This window comes from Plasmodium sp. gorilla clade G2 (genome assembly GCF_900097015.1).
Source record: "Plasmodium sp. gorilla clade G2 genome assembly, chromosome: 7".
Taxonomy (NCBI): Eukaryota; Apicomplexa; class Aconoidasida; order Haemosporida; family Plasmodiidae; genus Plasmodium; species Plasmodium adleri (nom. inval.).
In genome coordinates this window covers 134,784-152,066 of record NC_041699.1, presented here as the reverse complement: position 1 = coordinate 152,066, position 17,283 = coordinate 134,784, and the positions used below count along the sequence as shown (strand labels likewise).

General features: G+C 18.3%; 2 protein-coding genes across 2 annotated transcripts; one reads left to right on the top strand and one right to left on the bottom strand.

Annotated features, from left to right (window-relative positions):
- Positions 1 to 1,566: 1,566 nt before the first annotated feature.
- PADL01_0702900 (tRNA m5C-methyltransferase, putative) lies at positions 1,567 to 4,941 on the top strand (the record flags this gene model as incomplete). Its single annotated transcript, XM_028681065.1, has 1 exon — positions 1,567 to 4,941. The coding sequence occupies one exon, from the start codon at positions 1,567 to 1,569 to the stop codon at positions 4,939 to 4,941; it is 3,375 nt and encodes a 1,124-aa protein (XP_028537480.1).
- A 620-nt stretch (positions 4,942 to 5,561) lies between these two features.
- On the bottom strand, positions 5,562 to 15,503 carry PADL01_0702800 (conserved Plasmodium membrane protein, unknown function; the record flags this gene model as incomplete). Its single annotated transcript, XM_028681064.1, has 1 exon — positions 5,562 to 15,503. One exon carries the CDS (start codon positions 15,501 to 15,503, stop codon positions 5,562 to 5,564), a length of 9,942 nt encoding a protein of 3,313 aa, XP_028537479.1.
- Positions 15,504 to 17,283: the final 1,780 nt, after the last annotated feature.

Genomic DNA, 17,283 nt, shown 5'->3' with positions numbered 1-17,283 from the left:
AAAAAAATTTTGAAAGAGTACTTTATTATATATATAAATATATATATATAAATATATATATATATGATAATTATATATATATATATTTTTATAAAGTGCATTTAGTCGGGTTAAAAAAATGATATATTTTATTTCCTCTATGAATATAAAAACATAAAGTGGTTTTAAATATATAATTATTATAATTATTCATTTTAAAAAAAAAAAACAAAAACACATATATATATATATATATATATATATATATATATCCCTTTTTACGATCAATTAAATGAAATACAATAAATTCAAGTACACATTTTTTTTTATACATAGATATGTTTATAATATTTATTTTATATAAATACCACTGTAAAATATTTAGGAGTCCTTTTTTCTTTTAAATACGCACTTGTTTATATATATTTTATAAATGTTTTTAAAATAACACACTTTATATAATATATATATATCTATGCCATATATATAATATATAATTCCCAATGAATTATATATAAATATATTTATTTAAAAAGTGTGAGAGAAAAAAAAAAAAATGTCCTGATATTAAAAATAATTATTCAAATAGGAAAATAAATATATGTTATCTCATAATAATATAAATATATGTGTGAACATATAAATTTTTTATAGAATTCGTTTATATATGTTATAACACTTTGAATATATTATAAACATATATATATTATATATATATAAGAGATATTTTCTTCTCACACAAAAAAAAAAATTATAGCGTTTTAATAAAAACATAAAAAGGGATAAATCCAAATATTTGAATTTTTTTTTTTTTTTTCATATATATATTTATAAGATTTATATAAATGTATATATTTATGAACCTTTCTTCCTTTATATAGAACAAAAGGAAATATTTATATTTAAAGAAGTAAAAACATAATAACTAAATGTTGCAATTTCATTTTAAAACAAACGGGTTTCTTTTTTTTTTTTTTTTTTCTTTTTTTTTTTTTAAATTCAAATGTAATGATACAAGATATATTTATTAAATATAAAATGTTTACTTGTTATAATTATAGTTACTATTTATTATCTACTTGTAATATATATAAAAATATGTAAATTATTATTTTAGATAATAATGATGTTATTGTCGTTCATATATTATTAAATTAATAATATTATAAATACATACATGTATATATATTATATATAACGGCTCCTCTTTTTTTTTTTTTTTTTTCTTTTTTTTTTTACTTCTTCTTCTTTTGTTTCGTTTCCACTTTATTAAATTATTTCTAGTCAAAATGAAACTGTAATTAAATTTATAGATATAAATAATACATTTATGTAATTTCTATAAAACTAAGTGTTTTGTTTGTTGAAATAAAAATTGTAGTGATGAGGAATTATATAAAAAAATAAAACTAATAAATAAAAAATATATATATATTTATATATATATTATAATTTTTTTTTTCATTTTTTTTAATAGAATGTACTAGGAATTATTTAATTCTTATCAATTAAATATTTATAAAATCATCATATTTATTCATACATATATTATATTATATATTTAGTTTTATTTTGTATTTATAAAATATGGAAAACGATAAACAACCTAATTATTATGATAATGAGAAGGCTCTTGAAAAGAATGAAAGCTTCTTCAACTACTACGTAAACCAGAAAATATTGAAGAGCCAAGAAATCGATAATTTTATGGAAATAATTAATAAAGAATTACCTATAACCTTTAGAGTTTTAAATAATAATAAATATAGTAGTTTTATACATGAAAATATAAAGAAACAATTAGAAAACATTTGTAAAGATAAATATTCTATTATTAAATTAAATGAAGAAGATCATATGTATGAAATTCATTTAACTAGATCTGAAATTAAAAAACAAGAAAATTATAAAAATTTATATAATTATTTAATAAACCTTAATGAAAGCGGTTTCATATTTAGACAAGAACTTGTTAGTATGCTACCTGTTTTATTTTTAAAATTGAAAGAGAATTTTTTCGTTCTTGACATTTGTGCTGCTCCTGGGTCGAAAACTGCCCAAATTTTGGATTATATGCACACAATCAATAGAAGGAAAATTAAAAATATTTTAATAAAAAAGTTTTTAAAAAAAAATAGGACAACCTTGTATAAGAATTTATATAACTGCAATAGTGTAGATGATGAAGATAGTGATAATTCAGATGATTCATTTGAACTTGATTCGTATAAAATTAATGATGTTATAAAAGAAGATAAGAAAAATGATACAAATAAAATAATTATGAACGTTCAGAATATTATGACTAGTCAGGACGTTTTGTTTTATGAAAATAATATAAATGTTCAGAATATTCTGACCAGTCAGGAGAAAACAAATAGTGTAGATAATTTGCATTGTGATGATAATATGAATAATGATTCGTTTAAAAATGAAGATAGCATGCATGATTATAATAAAAATATATGTAAAGAGAACATATATAGAACGTATTACAATATATTAGAAAATAATAATTACGACGACCCTTTTTTTGAATATATATTAAATGTGGATAATAATTTGTATAATGATTATAAGAAATTAATTTCGAATAATAATCCGGATGGTGTGGTTGTTGCTAATGATTCAAATTTTAAAAGATGTTGTATGTTATTTCATCGATTGAAAAATATTCATAGTGATTGTTTAGTGGTAACGAATAACAATGCAGTGACATTTCCTTATATTTATATTAAGAGAGAAAATACAAATATGGAAAATAATCATAATAATGGTTTTCATCATAATAATGATTATCATCATAATAATGGTTATCATAATAAAATATCAAATGATGGTAATATATTACAAAACGAAAATAACATATTTGTGAAAAAAAATTTTGATTCAATTTTATGTGATGTACCTTGTAGTGGTGATGGAACATTAAGGAAGGATAGGAATGTGTGGATTAATTGGAATGCAAATAATGCATATAATTTATTTCAAATGCAGGTAAATATATTGAAGAGATCTATTGAATTAACAAAAGAAAATGGTTACATTGTGTATAGCACATGTTCTTTAAATCCTATTGAGAATGAAGCAGTAATATGTGAAATATTTAATAGTGTAGAAAATTTGGATTGTTTAAAATTGATAGATTTTCATAATGAATTATTAACAAAATTAAATTATGAAAAAGCTATTAGTGAATGGAAAGTTGTTATGGATGATATATGGTTTGATACATATGAAAAGTATTGTTCATATTTACAAAATAAAGAATCAGGAAAATATAAAAAGATATATGAAAAAATACAAGAGGGAATGTTTCCTCCATGTGAAGAATTTATAAATTGTATAAATTTAAAATATGCAAAACGTTTTTTTCCTCATCATTATAATGCTGGTGGTTTTTTTATAGCTGTTATAAAGAAAGGAGAAAATTTTCAATGGAAGTCAAATATGAAAAAGGAGAATAAAAGTAAAATGTATGTAGACCAGAATGAAAGGATAGCATTTGAGAGAGAGGAGTATAGAAGAAAGTATAAAAATAAAAAAAAATATAACAGGAAAATTAAGAACAACAAGAATAATAAAATGGATCAAATGAATAATATGAAAAATGTAAATGGTGTAAAAATGGATGATGAGAAAATTGGTGGTGAATCAAAGAATGAAAATATAACATCAAATGAAAATATATCAAAAAGTGAAAATATAACAATACATCAAAATGTACCAATAAGTGATATAATTCAAAAAAGTAATGACCTAATAAGTGATATAAATAAAAAAAGTGAGGAACTATTAAACAATTACATAAACAATATAGATGATAATAATATACCTAATGACACAGAAGCGTCAAGTGTTCCTAATAAACGAGGCAACAACCTAAATTTTGAATACACGCACGGATATAGAATAAAAATAAACAATGAAAAGTTAGTTAAGCAACAAGAATATGTAAGTTTAAGTTATTATGAGAAATTAATTTGTGTAAATAATTTTCTAGAGAAAATTAAAAATTATTTTAATTTAAATATGAATTTTTTATCTATTAAAAATAATTTGTATATACATCTTCAAGACAATGGTAATGCATATAAATTGTCTGTAAATGAAAGGATAAATTCAAATGTTAAGAAAATATATTTAGTTAGTAATAGTGCGAAAGAAATATTAGAGAGTTATACAAAAATGAAATTAAAAATAATTACAGCTGGAATAACAGTAATACAAGTAGATAAAAATAAAAAAAATACTTATGAGAATTATTATCGAATTAATTATAGTGGTTGTTTAAATTTTATTCCTTTTTTTCAAGATATTGATAATTTTTTTAAAAACAAAAAATATAGAAAACAAATTATTGAGAATTATTTTTGTACTGTATATGAAAATAAAGAAAGACATTTTAATTTTGAGAAGTACATGAATCAATTAATTGATGAAAGGAAAAAAACAAATTTGTCAAAATTGGATTCAAATAAAAATAAGGGACAACAAATATCAACTAATGAAATCAAAAATGAAATAGATAATAAAGAAAATAACATGAGTAAGGAAAGTGATGAAAATAAAAATGAATATATAGAAAATGATATAAATTTTGAATATAATAATGATATAACATGTGATGGATTGGATAATGTAATGGATATACCCAATGATAATATAACAAATAAAAATATTACATATAATAACATTACATATAATAATATTACAAATGTTATATGGGTCAAAAGTGATGTAATTTTAGATCTAATAAAAGTGGATAAATCCAAAATTAATAATATATCAAATGAAACAATAAAACAAACAGAAATGTTAGCTAAATATTCACCCAATATTTTATTAACTCTTAATAAAAATAAACAAATTTTAGCTGTACCATCAAATAAAGGAAATATGTATGTAGATATAAGTATTGACAAAAATTCAATAATGATGTTACCATATATTTTGAACTGACAAAATGTTGACAAGAAACATAAATAAAAATAAAAATATAAAAAAATAAAGGATAGTTGAACTTTATATAAAATATTAATATATGTGTGAACATATATATATATATATATATATATATATATATATATATACATATTTTTCTTTATTTATTTGTATATATGTTTATATATTTATTTTTAAGTCCTTTTTTTTTTTTTTTTTTTTTATTTATATCAATAAACCAAAACAAAATATACAGGTGCATTTTTTTTTACGTTATATATTTTTTAATATGTATTAAATTTTTTATATTTATGAAGATAAACCTTTGTTCAATTATTTTAAACAATTAAAAAAAAAAAAAAAAATTATACTTTATAATATATATAAATAAATATATATATATATATATATATATATATATATACATTATGTGGACAAGATATATTATGTAGAGCAATTTTGTAGTATATATAATATATATTTTCTAAGAATAAAAATTATGACATATAGTAAAAAAAAAACAAATTATATATATGTAAGAGTAGTTGATCAAAACAAAAAATATATATATACATATATATTTATTTATTTATTTGTCATTATTTTTTTGTATGCATGAACTCCCGTTTTTTTAATATTTATTTGGTAGCGTATACGAACATATTTTCACTTGTATCATCATCACTATTAATAACATTACATAAATAATTTTGTTTAGAAAGCATCTTATTTTTATTTTCATTCCTTAGTATATCATTTTCATTTATATTGTTGTCTAGTTGTAAACTTTTTTTATGATTTTTAAAATTTTCAATAGCAGCTAGAAGTTTTTGTGGCTCGATAAGACTTTTTTTTTGTTTTGATATTTTTTTTTGGATATTTTTGTGTTGATCAAAATGATTTTCAATATTAATATTATTTTTTTTTTTGCTATTGTTATTTGTTTTGTTTTGTTTTTTTTTGTCTTCCTGTATAGATTCCTTTATATATGAATTACAACTTTTTTTTTTCATTAATGTGTTCTTATTATATGCATCCTTATTTTTTTCACATATTTTTATTGATTCGTTATAAGAATAATTATTATTATTGCTATTATTGATATTATTATTTTTTGTGTTATTTTTAATTTTTTGACCCTTTAACATTTTGATATGATTAGAAAAAACGTCTTGTATTTCTTTTTTTTTATTATGAATAGATTCAAAGGAAAATAAATCTGAAATATTACTTTCTGTGTTATAACTAATATCATTTGAGTTATTTGTTAGTTCATAATTAGAATTATCTTTTGATTGAATATGAATTGAATTATTTCTTTTATTCGTTTTGATATAACTATTTTTATTTTCTTCAAATTGAGATTTATGAGATATGCTCCTCACACAACTTTTTTTATTATTATTATTATTGTTATTATTATTGTTATTATTATTGTTATTATTTATATAATTGTTGTCAACATTTTTATAACTGATTATTCTATTAATAGGCCTATTTGAATTTTTTTGTATATCTATTGTCTTATATTTTGTTTGATTATTTTGATAAGATGAATCATCTAAACTTTTATATTTTTTCATATTTGTTGTATATATATGTAATTTATTTTTTTTTTGGTGATCCTCATTGTAAGGTGTATCATGTTTATTTTTCTTTTTATTAATAGAATTATTTTGATTACTTTGTTTGAAGTGTTCATGGTCACTTATATCTGTATTTGTTGTAGTGTTTAGTATATTCTCATAATTATCTGATAAATCATCATAATTATTTGTATTATTTATATCATTTTCTAAATGTAGTATTTGTTTTTTTTTTTGATTATAAGAATGATTTTCTGATTGTTTTTCTATATTTATATTATGAATATTTTTTTGTTTATTTTGAATTGTAATAGATGAAAATATATTTGCTTCCTGCATTAATTCTAGAAATGATTCTTTTGAATTTGCTTGAATACTTTTTATTGTTTCTAGACTACTTACATTATTTTGTTCATCTTTGTTAGATTTTATTCTTTTTTTTTTCTTATATTGATTAAATAGATATTGTAGATTATTTTTTGATAGTTCATTTTTTAATGTTTTTTTTTTTTTTTTTTTTTTTTTTTTTTCATTTGTTGAGTTATTATTTATATCATTAGAAGAAATATTTGAATCTGAATTATTTTGAAAAACATCTTTCACTAGAATACTTAGATATGATTGATCACTATCATTATCTTGTGTGCTAACAGTAGATATATAAGATTTATTTCTTTTTTTTTTTTTAATATTTTTTTTGGATTTTTCATTAGGTTGATTATATATATTATTATCATTAGACCATGAGTATGTATTAATAATATTATTAAAATATTGTATATAATCAGAATGATATATATTTTTTTTTTTGTTTTTTATATAATCATAATATCTATTTTGTTTTTTTCTTCTATATTGATCTTGTTCTTCCATATTTTTATTTATTCTATTATAATGATTTTGTCTTAAGAAATCAAAAGATAAATTATTTTTTTGTGTATAGTAAATATTTTTTTCTTTTTCATTTTCTTTAAATTTTGTATTATCATTTATATGTGCACACACTTTTTGTTGTAAGCTTATACTTCTTTTAATAGATTCTTTATTATTATAATGTTTATATAAATAATTATATGTTTGTTTATAGGCATTTTTAAATTCTTCAGTATTTATGTTTTCATAATATTTGGAGTAATTACTTTGAGCGATTAATTTGTTTGATATTTGTCTTTGAATATTAGATTGAATATTTTGATAAAGACTATTAATATTATTTAAATGATTTATATGTGTATCATAAATAGGTTGATTTATATATTTTGTTTTTTCTATAAAATATGAATTAAGTGACATAGCTCTAATATTATAATTACTATCATTTGTGTTATATCTATTTGTTTCAATTAAATAATTTGAATTATTTGATGATCCATAAGGTGTTTGAATAAAATTTTGTTCTTTCATTTTATGAGATTTTTTTGAAGAATCACAATTTTTTTCTTTCTTCAATTGATCACTAGTTTGATAATATTCTTTTAGATGATTCATATGAATCATTTCATTTTTTAGAGAATTTTTATTTTCTTTTCTGTCATCATCTATAGAACATTTATATATTTCATAATTTATAAAATTATTGTTTGTGTGGTCTATGTAATTTTGATTTGTTTTTAATTTATCATATACATTATTATTTTGTATATTTATTTTGGATTCTATATATTTATTGTCATCTCTATATTTATTGTCATCTCTATATTTGTTGTCATCTCTATATTTATTGTCATCTCTATATTTGTTGTCATCTCTATATTTGTTGTCATCTCTATATTTATTGTCATCTACATTTTGATGTGTCTTATTTTTATATGAATTATTCTCATTTGTTATATTATTAAAACTATTCAAATGGATTATATCATTATTGATAATATTTTTATTTTTACATACATCTGTTGTTTCTATGTTTTGATCTTTTGATATATCCAAACAATATTTCTCTTCAGACTTATCGCATTGTTGTTGGTTTATGCTTTCTTCATCATGTTGATTATATAATTTATATATATAATTTTTTTTTATAGAATCAAAACTATCAATATTTTTATATATAAAAGATTCATAAAATTCTTCATGTCCTATTATTATATCTTTGATTTCATTATCTGTTAAAGAACTTACATCAGATTCTTTATGATGAAATCCATATATAGAATTAAATATATTTTTATTTGGTTTATGAATTTTTTCTTTTGTTTCTATTTCATTTTTATTGTTCAATAAATTAATATCATGATAAAAAAAATTTTTCATTTTTAACTCAGAAATGTCATTATTATTATTATTATTATTATTATTATTATTATTATTTTCATATAGATTAAGACTTTCTGTTGAAGTATTTTCTTTTTTATTATTAATAATTGAATTTAATTCTATCTTTTTAATATGTATATCATGTTCATTATTACTATTTGTTTCTTTTTTTTCTGAATAATTTTCAATTATATGTTTTTTGATAATATCTTCATTTTTTCTTATCTTATTTGTAAGTAATGTTTCTTTTATATCTATATCTTTTTCAAACATATTCTCTATCTTGTAATTATATGTATTGTCATTTTTTTTATAATCTTCTTTTCCATTCTTCATATTATTTAAGTCATCAAAATTTTCTTTTCCCACAACTTGATCTTCTTCTATACTTTCTTTAACACTTTTTATATTGTGTTCCTCATTTTTTTTTAAAAATGTTTCATTCATATTTTTTCTGACATTATTCATATCTACATTGTTATAAATTTTTAATGTTTTATTATTTATCATATTGTTGTGTGAATTAAATGAGTTGATTTTATGTTCATCAGAAAATTTTGGTGATAAATAAGTTGATTTTTCTTTTTCATTTTTTAAAACATGATGAAATATATTTTTATTATCTTCAACATCATTTTTGTTGTTAACATATTTATCTTGTAATTTGTTATCCTGTCCATCTTTGTTTGCATTTATTTGATTTTCTTCTTTTTCATTTTTACATATGACTTCATTATATATATTAATGTCATAGATATTATTGTTATCATCTAGATATTTATTTATATATTCTAAAAATTCTGTATCTGTAGGATTATAGCTTTTTAATTCTTTATTGTTTTGTGAGGAAGGAAGATAATATTTTTTAAGATCATATAAAATATCTTTGATTTTTTTTTTTTCATCAATATCACAATAATTTATATGATCATCATTAGAATAATTATTATAAAAAATATTATTTTTTTCTTCAATTCTTTTCATATCTTGTGTATTATAACCAAAAGTTTTTTCATATTCATCAAGATCATAATGATTGTCATTTTTATGATTTTCTTTGTTCTCTTCATCACATGATATTGAATCGTTATATTTATTTTTATTTATATATTTCTTTATTTCATTGCTGTGTATGCAAAAAGTTTGAACCTTCTTTCTATTTGTATTATTATCACATATATTGTTTATTTTTAAATCTTTTATTTCATTTATATATTTATTATTTGTGTACATATTTTGTTTTTTTTCTTCCACATTATTATACTCAATATTAGTTGCATAATTAATATGTTGTATATGATCATGTATTGAAAATTTATTTTTTATATCATCTATAATATCTAGATTTAATTCTCTCGTTTTATTAGATTCTTCTTCTTCTTCCTCTTCCTCTTGTTTATGAAATAAGTTTGTATTATTATTTATGAAATTTTCTGTTTTTTTTTTTTGATGTATTTGATTTTTTTGGTTTACATTATTATTAGAATGATTTTTTTTTGTGTCATAACTAATATTTTTATTAATTAAAATTTTATCATCTTTGTTAATTAATTTGCACATTTCTTTTTTCTGTAGATGTATATCTTTATTATTATTATTATTATTATATTGAATACATTTGTTGTCTAAATCTGATAAAGTATTATTATCGACACTAATATAATAATTTTTGATATTCTCAATAGGTTTCTTAATATGTGAGTTCCTTTCTTTATTTGTATATATCAATTTCGTATTTTTATCTTTATTTATATTATTAAAAGAATTGACATTTGTATTTTTTTTACATTTCAAATTTGATATATCATCATTAATATATTTATTAATTGAATTATATGACATATCTTCTATATTTTGAATATCATTTTTTGTGTCATTTATTTTATTTTTTCTTAAATGATCTATAGGTTCTTCTCCTTGTTTATCTTTTATAATATGTATATCATTAGAATATGATGATATATATGAATTATATAATTTATATATTTTATTATTTTCTTTCATATTACAAGAATGTTTGTATGATAAATTATTATATTTAATTTTTTCTTGATCACTATTAATATTATCCTCACTTTTTTGTATTTCATTTTTTTTTTGTTCTATATTTTGTTTTATATGTGAATATAAATGCTCTACATTTTTTAAATATTCTTTATGATAATTATGGCATTGCTCATTGTGTTTGTATTTTTCTTTTTTATCATCATCATATGTTTGAGTGTTATCATCATTTTTATTGGACATATAATTTTTAATAAAATTACTTAGAAATTCATCTATATTGTTTATATCTGAAATGTTATTATCATTTTGTTTTATATTATTAAGTGGATGATCATATTCTGATTTCTCTTGATCATTAGTTTCATTATTTTTATTTTTTTCTATTAAAGATTCTGCGTATTTTAATAGATCATTCAAATTGTGAGAACTATCCCTTTTTTTATTTGTTTGGAATTGATTGAAATTTTTGTGATCATTACTATAAATGGATTCATCTCCATTCATTAAGGTTAATAATTTGTTTTGATAATCATTATTTTTATGTGCTTCTTCTTGCTCTTTATCGCACTGTTTATTTGTATAATTATTTGTATATTCATTTGTATAATTATTTGTATATTCATTTGTGTTGTCTAAAGACGAAGTGATGTTTGTTTTTAAATATGGAAAATTATCTTTTAAAAAATTTTGATAAAAATTATCATAATAATAATCATAAAAGGTATCACAAATATTATCATTCTTTTTTATGTCATCATTATTATTAATAACATTGAGATCATTAGAAAGTAGTATTTTTTCTTTTTCTATATAAAATTTTGGGTCCTCACATATGAGCTTTATCTGTTCAAGAAATTCATCTGTGTTATTATAATATAATGATGATAAGAATTGTTTTATATACATACTATCTTCAAATACAGTATAGGAGGATATGGATTTATTATTCTTAACATAATAATATAAACAATCAAAAATATTAGCATCTATTAAGAAATTATTAATAATACTATTAAAAGAATTAATATGATTACTATTAATATTAGGATTATCTGTTATAAAAGAAGAATATGTAAATGTAGATGAAAATAAATTATTTTTCATTTTATTAACTATATATGGATAATAATCAACAACTTGACTAATATCAAATAATTTATTTTTTTCTTTTTCATCTTGATATTCAAAATTAATATAATTATTATCATCACAATGGTTACTTTTATTATTATTATTATTATTACTATTGAGTGTATTATCTGTTTTGTTTTTTTTTTCTTCTTCTTGTGAATAGTTACTTTTTAAAAAGTCCTTCAATTTATTCGAATCAGTTGATAGTAAATAATAGAAATCATTATTAAACTTCTTTACATCTAAATTTTTACATTGAATCCATTCCTTATATATTCTAGAAATGATTCCAGGGTAGCAATACCAGAAATGATTTTCTTCTTTCTTTAAATTTTCATTAAACGACATGTGAGGTGATATAATAGAAGGAGATAACAAACATGATGATGATAAAATGGGAGATGCATATGAAGAAGATGTATATATGGAAGATGTATATATGGAAGATGCATATAATGGAATCTTAACAAATTCGCTAGAATAATTACCTACAACAGAATTACATTTATTCGATTTTATCTTCCATATAGAATAATTATCTTCATTATGTTTCAAAAAGTTGTTATCATTTTTGTTTTTGTCAATAGATTGATTACTTATAAAATTATCATATGGTTTATATAGATTTATATTATTATGTTCAAAGGATGTTATAAAAGATGGATCATTGAGAATATGAGAATTAGAATGAATTTTATTTTTTATGTAAGAAAGAGTAATATCATTGAATATAAAATCATTGTCTATTTTTAAAGGGGATGATAATATTGGTTGGTTTTTTTTTTCTGAATCTATATTAATATTATAAACTTTGATTGAATTATATTTGTTCATATTATTATCATCCTCCTTTGTATTAACTTCATTTATGAATTCATTATTTTTATTATTTGCTCCAACATTTTGAAGTGATAAAAATAATTTATCTTTTTGTTCTTCTTTCTTTCCAACTGTCAAAGTAACGTTTAATTTATTTTTTTCTAATAGATTTAAAAAATAATTTTTTTTATTTAAATAAAATGAAATTTCATCATAATGTTCTAATAATTGTTTTATAATATATGAATATTTTGTAGTATATAAAGAGGGTGTATGATAATTAGATTTATCACAACTGACTAAATAAAAATTTTTATTTTGTAATATATGCATTTGATTTTTTTTTTTTTTTTTTTGATATGATTTTTTTCTTTCACTTTGTAATTTAGAAATATTGGTTGATAAAAAGTTGATGCTTTTATTTAAATAACTTTCTTTATTTCTAATAATATTATTATTTTTATTTTGTATCTGTTGTGTTGTTGTCATATAATTTTTATGTGCTTCAAAGCTATCATTGTGTATATTATATGATATATATGAGATAGATTCTGATATATTTTCTTCTGACGTTTTAACAGTGGAGCTATAAATAAAAGAGGAAGAGGATTCTTCTGTGAATTCATCATTTATATATAAAACAAAATCATCAGAACTTTTTTTCTTAAAAAATAAATTATTATTATTATTATTATTATTATATACATTTGTATTTATATTTTTATATTTATCATAATTAATATGGTTTCCATCTGTATGTTTATGATGAAATGATTGTGATTTTAAGACACTTGCTTTATTTATATAATTTGATCTAACAATATTATTATTATTTAGTGATGATGTATTTTTTAAATAAACTCCTTTTTGAAATTTATTTTTTATATCATTATTTTGTTTATAATGATATTCTCGTTCTTTTAATTGTTCATTTGATTGTTCTTTTAATTGTTCATTTGATTGTTCATTTGATTGTTCGTATGGTTGTATTTTCATTTGTGTTTGTTTTTTTTCTTTTTTTTCTCTTTTTTCTCTTTTTAATAAGAGCTCATTTTTACTATATACCTTTTTTGTTTGTTTATATTGTAAAACTGCTGATAATAGAATATGTTTAAATATATGTAATTCATTATATGTATATTTTTTTATATCTATGTCTATTTGTTTACTATATGTTCTATAAGCATTAGTAATTCTTTTATCATCATCTATGCATAGAATGTATTTATCATATTTAAAATATATATTATCATTTTGATATATCTTATTTGTATTATTTTTTTCATGTTGTTGAGTATTTTTTATATTTTTATTTTTTTGATAATATGGATATATATTATAATAGTATACTTTTCTCTCTGTAAATAATTTTGTAAATTTATTTTCTTTCGATAAGAAAATAAATAAAATATACATTATATGAAATATTAAAAATAGTGATATAAAAATCATATAGAATAATATTATTTTATCTTCAAATGTATATAAATAATGAGATTGCATCTGATTATTTGTATTAAGAGGATATTCTTTTGTAATATTATTATCACTCTGCATGTAATATATTCCTTTCTGATTTATATTATAAAAATAGATGTAAGACATAATACAATTTGATAACAATATGATAGTCTGAAATATAACAATGATCACATTACTGTATTTATTTAAAAAGTATGTAAAAATACTGCTTATAAAAAGTATTGTAGATGTAATAATAAAAGGAATAGAATTCAAACAAATAAATATAAAGACAAAAGCTAATATTGAAAAGGAGAAGATCATAAATAGATCAAAGAAATTAAACATATGAATAATATTATTATATATCCATATGTGTTGTATTTTATATGATTTAATAATTCGTATGGCACACATAAATATAAATAAAAGAAAAGAATAAAGAAAAGAAATTATAGATTGAACAATTAATAATTTTTTTTTTATTTGATCATTTAAATTGTCAACAATTTTATCTTTATATATATTTTCAATATTATTATTTATTTTATTGTTCAATATTTTAGGATATCTATTCATTATATGATATTTGTCTTGTTCTATTTTTATATTTGAAGATATGATAATAGATATTATAGATATTAATATTAATGATATTAGAGAATTTAATAAGGTTATGTATGACCTTGTATATTTTAATTGTATAGAAATACTTAATAATAATATAGATAATATCATACCAGTAAATTCATTCATACTTGTAAATATAATTAATAAGGATAGAAACATAAATATAAAAATACAGTTAATATATTTCAATTCAAATAATTTGGATATATATATTTTTTTATTTGATTCTTTATATATTTTTACTATATTATTTAAAACATCATTCATTTTTTTATTTAATTTTATGATATTTTCTTCACATGTTTCTTTTGATAAATAATAAGGGCATCCTTTAAATGTTCCTTTCTTTATTTTATTATTATAATTATTCATAAATACATAAGAAGAACTATTTGGATATAAATCATTTTCTTTACTCTTTATAATATCATCACATATATTATCATATATTATATCACTTATCTTATTGTCATTACATTCTTTTGTATTCTCTATCATATTATGTCTTTTCATACTTTCTTCTGTTACTATATCGTATCCCTTATTTTTATCAACACATACATTTATTATATGATCTTCTCTTTTATTTTTCAAAGAATCATCTTGTTTTTTTTCTTGATTCCTATGAGACAAGTCATCTATAACAACTGATGTCTCATCCCACGAGTCTGTGGTGCTGGTATTTTTCATGCTCACAGGTATATATATATATATATAAAAAAAAAAAAAAAATTAAATGTATATATATATATATATATGTATATTATTTTTTTTATTTTATTTTTTGAACAAAGGTCATAAATTCATATATAACACACATATGAATATTATAAATTACAAACAAGAAAGAAGAACAAATAAGAATATAATTATATGTGTATGTTGTATAATATAAAAGAACAAAAAAAAAAAAAAAAAAATTAACAACACAAAAATGAGACAACACACATATATATATATATATATATATATGTATGTATATATGTATACAAAAAAATTAAATATATTTATTCTTTATTCATTTTATTATTTTTTTTTTTTTTTTTCAAACAGTTATTTGTTCTGCACAAATTTAACAACACAAAGAAGGTTATATATAATGACAAAAAAAAAAAAAAAAATTATAAAAAAAATGGTAACAAAAAAAAATTGTGTCATATAAAATGAAAATATAAACACAAATAAAAAATAAAATATATACATATATATATATATAAATATTTACATATTATTTATTTTTTTGTAATTGTAAAAAAAAAATATTTCATTATCTTGACGTTCGCAAAGGATCACAAGATTATAATTTAAATAATAAAAACAAAAAAAAAAAAATTATGATGAAAAAGACAAATTATATTTTATTCATAAATAAAATATAAAGATAATACAAATAAAAAAAAAAAAAAAAAAAAAGAAAGAAAAAGAATATTTAAATATATATATTCATTGTCATAACTTAGTAAACATATTTTTTATTTTGTCTTAAAAAATATATTTTTTTAAAACATATAAACAGAACATTCACGTGTGTATTTTTTTTTTTTTTTTAATTTTTGCCTTTAGTAATAATCTGACAATATAAAGGTTTAAAAGTATATATATGAAAATATATATATATATAATATATATATATATATTATATGTTTAATTTGTATATATATATATATATTTTTTTTTTTATGTTGCCAATGCGTGCATACTTTATATATTATTATTATATTGTATATATAATATATATGTATATAAAGAGTTTTTTTTTTATTTATTCATTGACAAAATAAAAATATTATATAAAAGATAATATGAATAAATAAATATATATATATATATATATATATATATATATATATATATTTATATATGTATTATATATAATATACATAATGTATTTGTTCAAGTGATTTTTTTTTCTCTTATTATGACGTGTGTAAAAATAATAATAAGGAAAATTAGGAATACAAGTTTAACATATATTTTATATATATATACATTTTTATAATTTTTTTTTTTTTTTATTATTAGTACTTGAAAAAAAAAAAAAAAAGAATATTATTTAATAACCTATAATATGCACAATAATAAGACGATAAGTGTGTATTTATTTATTATTTTTTATTTTTTTAATTCTATTTTATTATAAAAAAATATCCATGTGATAAAAATATAAATGATTATATATAATTTTTAAGGGTTCTATTAAAACATTATAAAATATATATATATATTATATAATTTTTTTTTTAATTTTTGAATTCCTTCACTAATATTCCAACCCCCAAAAAAATAAATTAAAATAAAAAGAAAAGAAAAAAAAAGAATAATATATACATTTTAAGGATAATAATTTGAAAGTCATATTTATTCCTTTACTACTTTTTTATATTGAACATAATAAATATATACTTAAGTGATATATCACAATCATAAATATATATATATATATATGTTGAAAAAAATACGATCAAACATA